This window comes from Penaeus japonicus, unplaced genomic scaffold (genome assembly GCF_977035675.1).
Source record: "Penaeus japonicus unplaced genomic scaffold, GWHDUDI00000001_assembly GWHDUDI00000002, whole genome shotgun sequence".
In the NCBI taxonomy this organism is placed as follows: domain Eukaryota; kingdom Metazoa; phylum Arthropoda; class Malacostraca; order Decapoda; family Penaeidae; genus Penaeus; species Penaeus japonicus.
The window spans coordinates 12801045-12811044 of record NW_028234404.1 but is presented as its reverse complement, the minus strand read 5'-3'; the positions used below and the strand labels follow the sequence as shown (position 1 = coordinate 12811044).

General features: G+C 43.5%; 1 protein-coding gene across 2 annotated transcripts in view; it reads left to right on the top strand.

Moving 5' to 3' along the window:
• Positions 1-10000, top strand: part of LOC122262263 (protein Wnt-2b) — a 72452-nt gene that overhangs the window by 60184 nt on the left and 2268 nt on the right. For both annotated transcript variants that reach the window (XM_086547553.1, XM_043030240.2), the window contains exons 4-6: positions 3558-3719; positions 8331-8595; positions 9208-10000. The exon at positions 9208-10000 is cut by the window's right edge and continues 2268 nt beyond it. In XM_086547553.1, coding sequence (XP_086403679.1) covers positions 3558-3719; positions 8331-8595; positions 9208-9431 — 651 coding nt within the window. In that variant the 3' untranslated portion in view covers positions 9432-10000. The remainder of the gene's footprint in view (positions 1-3557; positions 3720-8330; positions 8596-9207) is intronic.

The window sequence follows — 10000 nt, the reverse complement described above, 5'->3', positions numbered from 1 at the left end:
AAGGCTCTCCCCCTTCCCTTCCCCCTCCCCTTTCCTCCCCCTCCCCCTCCCTTCCCCTTTTCCTATAAGTTTGTCCTGTTTCTACGAAGCGAACAAATCACAAAAAATCAAGAAAGCTATATATTCTTTCGATCTATTGTTATTTTCGTCAAATAAAAAGTCCACTAACACCTGTGCCGAAATGTATATTCGGCCAATAGGAAATAGATAAACTACACTTATATCAAAACAGGAGAATGATCTAGAAGTCCAACACTATACTTGCTTCTTTGTTGAGCATGAGATAAGCATTTACTTCTATAGAGTCAAACGCAATAAAATTACATAGCGAAAATGATGTATTCAATGAACACAGTAGAATGTTTTGTCCTTTAGTAATGTGTTGTTTATAGATGCGAATGAATATCTAGATAAAACAACACCATTAATTCTATATTTGTAGTTAAATACACGTAAATATTTCTACCGTAAAGTATCCTATAGACTGACACTGACCAGTCCTAAGGGTAAAGCCGCTTAAAAAAAGTGTTGTTACTTATAATTGATTTTGCTGCCATATTGAAATAAATGCATATCACTTCATACATTTCTCAGATCATCTTGAATACAGTTTGATTTTCTTACATGTCATTTTTTTTTTTTTTTTTTTTACGGATGTCATATCGATCTCATGTGCTATATTAATCATATATCGGACATTAGTTTTGTAACTATCGTCCGGTATATTTGCATCTTGGTATTTATGATCAGTCTCCAAACTACATACTCTATTTTTTTCCGAATCCTATCAATTCATGTTATAAATGAATAATATATATACTTATAAGCCCATGAATTTGATTCTGTCACTCACCTGGCATATACATATTACCCATCTATCCCTCATTGATCACTCACCTGTCATTCACCTGTCACTCACCTGTCAATCACATGTCACTCACCTGTCATTCACCTGTCACTCATCTATTATTTCCCGATCTTTCACCTACCATTACACAGTAACACCTATCATTCTTTTAACACTTTCCAGCCATTGCCATACCATTCCCTGTCACTCACTTTTCACCCTTCGCACACCACGCAATTCACCTGTCAATTATCTACTCTTCCCCTGTCACTCACTTGTCACTCACGTATCATTCACCTGTCACTCATCTAACATTCCCTTCTCACTTGCCTATCACTCGCATATCTTTCCCCTTTCGCCATTTACATACGGCAATATGCACCTGTCACTCATCCACCAGTCACCTGTTACTCAAATATCACTACCTCGTACTCACTCGTCACTCAAATATCACTCACCTTTCACCATTCGTATAACACACTATTCACCTGCCACTCAGCTCCCAGTCCCCTCTCACTCACCTGTCACTCACTTGCCACTCCCACACCATTCTCCCGCCACCCATCTCCACTGCCATTCTCATGTTACTCTCCTGTTACTCAACCCTTGTTACTCAACTCCTGTTACTCAACTCCTGTTACTCAACGCCTGTTACTCAATTCCTGTTACTCAACTCCTGTTACTCAATTCCTGTTACTCAACTCCTGTTACTCAACTCCTGTTACTCAACCCCTGTTACTCAACTCCTGTTACTCAACTCCTGTTACTCAACTCCTGTTACTCAACTCCTGTTACTCAACTCCTGTTACTCAACTCCTGTTACTCAACTCCTGTTACTCAACTCCTGTTACTCAACTCCTGTTACTCAACGCCTGTTACTCAACTCCTGTTACTCAACTCCTGTTACTCAACTCCTGTTACTCAACTCCTGTTACTCAACTCCTGTTACTCAACTCCTGTTACTCAACTCCTGTTACTCAACTCCTGTTACTCAACGCCTGTTACTCAACTCATGTTACTCAACTCCTGTTACTCAACTCCTGTTACTCAACTCCTGTTACTCAACCCCTGTTACTCAACTCCTGTTACTCAACTCCTGTTACTCAACGCCTGTTACTCAACTCCTGTTACACAACGCCTGTTACTCAACTCCTGTTACTCAACTCCTGTTACTCAATTCCTGTTACTCAACTCCTGTTACTCAACGCCTGTTACACAACGCCTGTTACTCAACTCCTGTTACTCAACTCCTGTTACACAACGCCTGTTACTCAACTCCTGTTACTCAACTCCTGTTACTCAACGCCTGTTACTCAACTCCTGTTACTCAACGCCTGTTACTCAACTCCTGTTACTCAACTCCTGTTACTCAACTCCTGTTACTCAACGCCTGTTACTCAACTCCTGTTACTCAACTCCTGTTACTCAACTCCTGTTACTCAACTCCTGTTACTCAACTCCTGTTACTCAACTCCTGTTACTCAACGCCTGTTACTCAACTCCTGTACTACCGTTACTCAACCTGTCACTCAACTCCTGTTACTCAACCCCTGTTACTCAACGCCTGTTACTCAACTCCTGTTACTCAACTCCTGTTACTCAACTCCTGTTACTCAACTCCTGTTACTCAACTCCTGTTACTCAACTCCTGTTACTCAACTCCTGTTACTCAACTCCTGTTACTCAACTCCTGTTACTCAACTCCTGTTACTCAACTCCTGTTACTCAACTCCTGTTACTCAACTCCCGTTACTCAACTCCTGTTACTCAACTCCTTTTTACTCAACTCCTGTTACTCAACTCCTGTTACTCAACTCCTGTTACTCAACTCCTGTTACTCAACTCCTGTTACTCAACGCCTGTTACTCAACTCCTGTTACTCAACTCCTGTTACTCAACTCCTGTTACTCAACGCCTGTTACTAACTCTGTTACTCCTGTTACTCAACTCCTGTTACTCAACTCCTGTTACTCAACTCTCGTTACTCAACTCCTGTTACTCAACTCCTGTTACTCAACCCCTGTTACTCAACTCCCGTTATTCAACTCCTGTTACTCAACTCCTGTTACTCAACCCCTGTTACTCAACTCCTGTTACTCAACTCCTGTTACTCAACTCCTGTTACTCAACTCCTGTTACTCAACTCCTGTTACTCAACTCCTGTTACTCAACTCCTGTTACTCAACTCCTGTTACTCAACTCCTGTTACTCAACTCCTGTTACTCAACTCCTGTTACTCAACGCGTTACTCAACTCCTGTTACTCAGCGCCTGTTACTCAACTCCTGTTACTCAACTCCTGTTACTTAACGCCTGTTACTCAACTCCTGTTACTCAACTCCTGTTACTCAACCCCTGTTACTCAACTCCTGTTACTCAACTCCTGTTACTCAACTCCTGTTACTCAACTCCTGTTACTCAACTCCTGTTACTCAACTCCCGTTACTCAACTCCTGTTACTCAACTCCTGTTACTCAACTCCCGTTACTCAACTCCTGTTACTCAACTCCTGTTACCCAACTCCTGTAACTCAACTCCTGTTACTCAACTCCTGTTACTCAACTCCCGTTACTCAACTCCTGTTACTCAACGCCTGTTACTCAACTCCCGTTACTCAACTCCTGTTACTCAACTCCTGTTACTCAACTCCTGTTACTCAACTCCCGTTACTCAACTCCTGTTACTCATCTATCACTCCCCCTCCCTTCCAGGGCACGCACAGGGACCGGACGGGGCAGTTCACGTGGGGCGGCTGTTCCGACAACATTCGCCACGGCACCGCGTTCGCCCGGCGATTCATCGACGCCCACGAGAGGCGGCAGCGAGACGCCCGCGCCCTCATGAACTTGCACAACAATCGGGCGGGACGCAAGGTAGGTCGGAGGTCAGGAGAGGTCATGGGTCAACGGAATTTAGGGGTAATGTTAATGCCAAAGCAGATTTTGTGTTAGGCAAGGGAGATATAGTGCTAAGAGACGCAGGATATAGTGTTAGGAAAGAAGAAGTAAGATACGATATAAAGAAAAGCTAGATACAGTTGAGAACAGATAAGTAAAAACATTATGATTATTTAGATATAAATATAAATAAACGTGCAGTTCGGGATCAGAGATAATATAATATTAGATATGACATAATAAACACAAAAGGCACCCCCCCCCACACCCAAATACAAAATGGACGTTAATGAAGTAAGAGAGGAAATACCACGGAATGAGAGACAAGCACAAGGATAAAGACATTTAATCAGGTTTAGCAGAACAAACTTGAGGAGAAGAAAGTGGGACGTCAATCACTTGATGGATGGTGGAATAAGTGGTCGTGGAAGTCAAAGAACTTGCTGGTGTGTGGTAACAAGACAGAGAGAGAGGGAGAAGGACAGGGAGCGGGAGAGGGAGAGAGAGGTAGAGGAAGAGGGAGAGGGAGGAGGAGGGAGAGAGAGGGAGAGGGAGAATGAGAGGGAGAGGGAGAGGGGAGAGGGAGAGGGAGAGGGAGAATGAGAGGGAGAGGGAGAAGGAGAGGGAGAGGGAGAGGGAGACGGAGAGGGAGAGGGAGAGGGAGAGACAGAGAGAGAGGGAGAAGGAGAATGAGAGGGAGAGGGAGAGGGAGAGGGAGAGGGAGAGGGAGAGGGAGAGGGAGAGGGAGAGGGAGAGGGAGAGGGGGAGGGAGAGGGAGAAGGAGAGGGAGAGGGAGAGGGAGAGGGAGAGGGAGAGGGAGAGGGAGAGGGAGAGAGAGAGACAGAGAGAGAGGGAGAAGGAGAAGGAGAGGTAGAGGGAGAGGGAGAGAGGGAAGGGAGAGGGAGAGGGAGAGGGAGAGGGAGAGGGAGAGGGAGAGGGAGAGGGAGAGGGAGAGGGAGAGGGAGAGAGAGGTAGAGGAAGAGGGAGAGGGAGGAGGAGGGAGAGAAAGGGAGAGGGAGAACGAGAGAGCGAGGGAGAGGGCGAGGGGAGAGGGAGAGGGAGAGGGAGAATGAGAGGGAGAGGGAGAGGAGAGGGAGACGGAGAGGGAGAGGGAGAGGGAGGAGAGAGGGAGAAGGAGATGAGAGGGGAGAGGGAGAGGGGGAGGGAGAGGGAGAGGGAGAGGGAGGAGAGGGAGAGGGAGAAGGAGAGGGAGAGGAGAGGGAGAGGGAGAGGGAGAGGGAGGGGAGAGGGAGAGGAGATGGAAAAAAACAGGAGTATTAAAAAACATGAAAAAGAAATCAAGATAACATAAAAAATAACAAAGTAAGGAGAGGAGAAGGAGTAGGGGAAGGGAGAGGAGAGGGAGAAGGAGAGGGAGAGAGAGAAGGAGAGGGAGAGGGAGAGGGAGGAGGGAGAGGGAGAGGGGGAGGGAGAGGGAGAGGGAGAGGGAGAGGGAGAGGGAGAGGGAGAGGGAGAAGGAGAGGGAGAGGGAGAAAGAGAGGGAGAGGGAGAGGGAGAATGAGAGGGAGAGGGAGAGGGAGAAGGAGAGGAAGAATGAGAGGGAGAGGGAGAAGGAGAGGGAGGAGAGGGAGAGGGAGAGGGAGAGGGTTACTTAGAGGAGAGAGAGAGGGGGGGGAGAGGGAGAGGGAGAGGGAGGGGCGAGGGAGAGGAAGAGGGAAAGGGAGAGGGAGAGGGGGGAGGAGACGGAGAGGGAAGCCGGCTGAAGGAGAGGGATATGGCGAGGGAGAGGAAGAGAGAGGTAGAGGGAGAAGGAGACGGAGAGGAGTGGAGAGAGAGAGGGAGAGGGAGAGGAGGATGGGAGAGGAGAGGGAGAGGGAGAGGGAGAGGGATGAGGAGGAGGTGAGAGGGAAGAGGGAGGAGGGAGAGGCGGAGAGGGAGAAGGAAAAGGAGAAGGAGAGGGAGAAGAAGAGGGAGAGGGAGCGGGAGAGGGAGAAGGAGAGGGAGAGGGAGAGGGAGAAGGAGAGGGAGAGGGAAAGGGAGAGGAAGAGGGAGGGAGAAAGAGATTGAGAGAGAGAGGGGGGGGGGGAAGAGAGAGAGAAAGAGAGAAAGAGAGAGAGAGATATAGATGGAGAGAGAGAGAGAGAGAGAGAGAGAGAGAGGATGGGGGGGGAGAGAGTGAGGTGAGAGAGAGAGAAAGAGAGGTGTGTGTGTGTGTGTGTGTGTGTGTGTGTGTGTGTGTGTGTGTGTGTGTGTGTGTGTGGGTGTGTGTGTGTGTTGATGTTGTGTTGTGTGTGCATGCGTGTGTGTGTGTGTGTGTGTTGTGATAATATATTATATATATATATATATATATAATACCTATATATATATATTATATTTATATACATTATATATACATATGTACATATTATATACATATAATATATATATATATATATATATTATGATATATATATATTATAATATATAATATGTATTATATACATATATATATACTATATATATATATAAGTATATATATATATATATATGTCAATATATGTATATATGTATATATATATATATATTACATATATTCTATATGTACATATATATATATATAATATATATAATATGTATAATTATATATATATATATATATATATATATATATATATATATGTATGTAATATATGTATATATATATATATATATATATAATATATATATATTATATATATATATGTATATATATAATATAAATATATATATATATATATTATATATATTATATATAGATATAGTATATATATATATATATATATATACATATATATATATGTAATTATATGTATATATATACATATATGTATATGGTATACATATATATATATATATACATATATATATATATATATATGTATATTATATATATATTAAATGTGCTGTATGTGTGTGTTGTGTGTGTGTGTGTGTGTGTGGGTGTGGGGGTGGTGTTGTGTGTGTGTGTCGTGTGTGTGGTGTGTTTATATATTATATATATATATATATATAGATATATATATATATATATATATATATATATAAGTTTATATATATATATATTAATATTATATAATATATATATATATATATATATATATAGACAAAGAGACAGAAAGACAGAGAGCCTGATAGACAGCAAGACAGACAGAGCATTAGTAAACAATCCGACCGGGAGGGCCGGGGAGGGGGGGAGGGGGGCAGCGAGCCAGGCCGTCGGACCGCAGCGCCGAAGCCCAGCTGGACCCACCCCGCCTTATGGCCTCCTGTTAACCCTTCAGGTAATCCCAGCCTTGGCACAGGTAACCTTCACGGCCGCGCCACCTTCTGCTGGCTGGACGCGGTTGTCTGGCTTCTTGGATTTCACAGCAATTTTCTTATTCTGGTAAATAATTGACCAATTACGTACAGGTTTGGCGAGGCAAAGACGAAGGGAGGATTAGGGATAATGCTTCAATATTCCCAAGGGCGAACGTCCACCGCAAAAGAAGGATTTGTTGAGGATAAAGGATTCGCTTATGATCTCTCATGGACTACGTGCTTAAGACTGTTTTTGGACATGTATTAAAAAACATCCTTTTGGGGGTTACATATTCGCATAATTTCAGGTCTTAATCGGGTTGTATTCAGGGTGCAGTATTTTGATGTTTTTTTTTGCTTGACTTCATGCACATGCAAACTTTGCTTGTAAAGAGGGAAAACCAGTCTTTAATTTAGGCAAATAAAAATCTTTGACGTGTCTTGCTTGAAGAAATCACATCGACGTAATGTCTAAGAAATAGCTATGCATACAGGATTAAGCAGCTGCACACATAAATAATTTTATCGGTAAAAATATATATATAAAAATATTAGTATATGTAGATAATCATGCTCATTATCTTGTCTATCTTCTTTAGGAATAAAAAATCTTAATTTATGAATTTGATTTCATGAAGAAAGAATATCTTTTCGTCATTTTTGTCTAAAGTAAAGTGGCTGAAATTTTAGCTTGGATTTTTTTTTCGAATTATCAGAAATGCCAAAAATAATGTATGATTACCTATAATCACGCAATAATTTTCGATATCAAATGTTAGACTTTTGATTTAAAAAAAAACAGTCGTGTTGGTTTTCATCAGTAACTTTTGAATTTCTTCTTTAGCTGGTTTACACTTAATGAAGTATTAATGTAATACAATGTGAGTTCTTAAATCAGGTTTTCGTGACTTTAACTATACGAAAAGGAGGAGAGAGAGAGAGAGAGAGAGAGAGAGAGAGAGAGAGAGAGAGAGAGAGAGAGAGAGAGAGAGAGAGAGAGAGAGAGAGAGAGAGAGAGAGAGAGAGAGGCATTCATAAAATGATCATAATGTAAGATTAAATATTTCCTTCAAAATACAAATGTAATAATATGTATAATATATACCTTCACGTATTTAATTCTATCTATTAACTAGACCCATGTTCTCAAAAAAGATAACAAAGCAAAAACAGATACATAAACAAACAAATAAAGAAACAGATAAATAAACAGAAACCGAAATCAATCTCTAACACCCCTCCCCCCCTCCACCCCCACCCCACACCCTTCCTTCCCCCGACCCTCCTCTTGGCATCCCCACACAGGCCGTCAGGAAGCAAATGCGACTGGAGTGCAAGTGCCACGGCGTGTCGGGGGCGTGCACCGTCCGCACTTGCTGGCAGACAGTGGCGTCGTTCGGGTCGACAGCGCGGTGGCTCAAGAGGAAGTACGACGGGGCCACCGAAGTGAGCATGAGGCCCGACGGGGCGAGGCTGATCCCGAGGCACGGGGACCACAAGGCGCCAAGGAAGACGGACTTGGTGTACCTGGAGCCGTCGCCCGATTACTGCGGCGAGGATTCGTCGTCAGGTGAGACGGGGGGAGGGGGTAGGGGTGGAGGGGGAGGGGGGGGTGAAGGGGAGGAGGGGGAAGGGAATGATGGGTGGGGTAGAGAGATGGGGGAAGAGGGTGAAGGGAGAGATAGAGAGATGGTGTGTGTGTGTGTGTTTGTGTGTGTATATATGTTATATATTTATATATATATTTTATATATATATATATATATATATATACTATATATATATATATATATTATATTATTATGGTATGTATATATATATATATTATAGATATATATTATATTTATATATATATATTATGTTGTGTGGTATGTATGTGTGTGTGTGTCTGTGTGTAGGTATATGTATATATATATATTATATATATATCTATTATTATCATATATCGTCTATCGATCGATCTATCTATATCTGTATATCTATCTATCTATCTATCTAATCTATCTATCTATTCTATCTATCTATCTATCTATCTGTTCTATCTATATATATATATATATATATATATATATATATATATATATATATATATATATATATATATATATACACACACACACACTCAAAACCCCCACCGAGCGCCCTGAGACGCACACCCTTAAACTCCCCAATCTCCCCGCAGGATTCGCGGGCACGGGCGGGCGGCAGTGCAACCGTACCTCCCAGGGCACGGACGGGTGCGACCTCCTGTGCTGCGGCCGCGGTTACGACACTCAGCGGAGACTCATCACCTCGAAGTGCGAATGCAAGTTCCAGTGGTGCTGCTTCGTGGCCTGCAAGACCTGCGAGACGTGGCGGGACCTGCACTTCTGCAAGCCCAAGCAAGACCCACTGCCCCTCCACTGACATGCGATGGCTGCGCGCGCCCCTCGTGAACGCACCTCGACTCTCCTCCTCTCTCCTTTCTTCCCCGTCTGTGAGAGCGGTTGTTAGTGTGTCAGAAGTGATAACACGAGAAGTGAAATGTAGTGATTAGTGACCGACCACGCGGCACAGTCCGGAACGGAGGTAAACATGACAGAGGGGTTGCCACGTGCCTCCGGGCGGGTCCTGGACGCGACCTCTGACTCTATCATGTGAGACGCTCTCGACACGTGACCAGTGCGAGGAGGGGGTCACTCGGCGTACCTAGTGCTCCTCGAGGAACACCTGTGCTACAACAGAAGTGCTTTGTGTGTGTGCATCATACTTGGACACTAGAATCCCTCCACTGCACCTAATGAACCCAGAAGTCTAGTGCATTTCTTACGGGCGTAAATCAGTGAAAGAACTTGAATTATAGTGACAACCTCTCTGTAGATACGCCCAGCAAGAATTGACTAAGGTTATAAATTTACATGCATGGCCTGGACAATGAGAGGAACCTGCATGGGGTGTTGTGGCTGGCGAGGTGCGGCGCTGGTGACCAGGCTGAG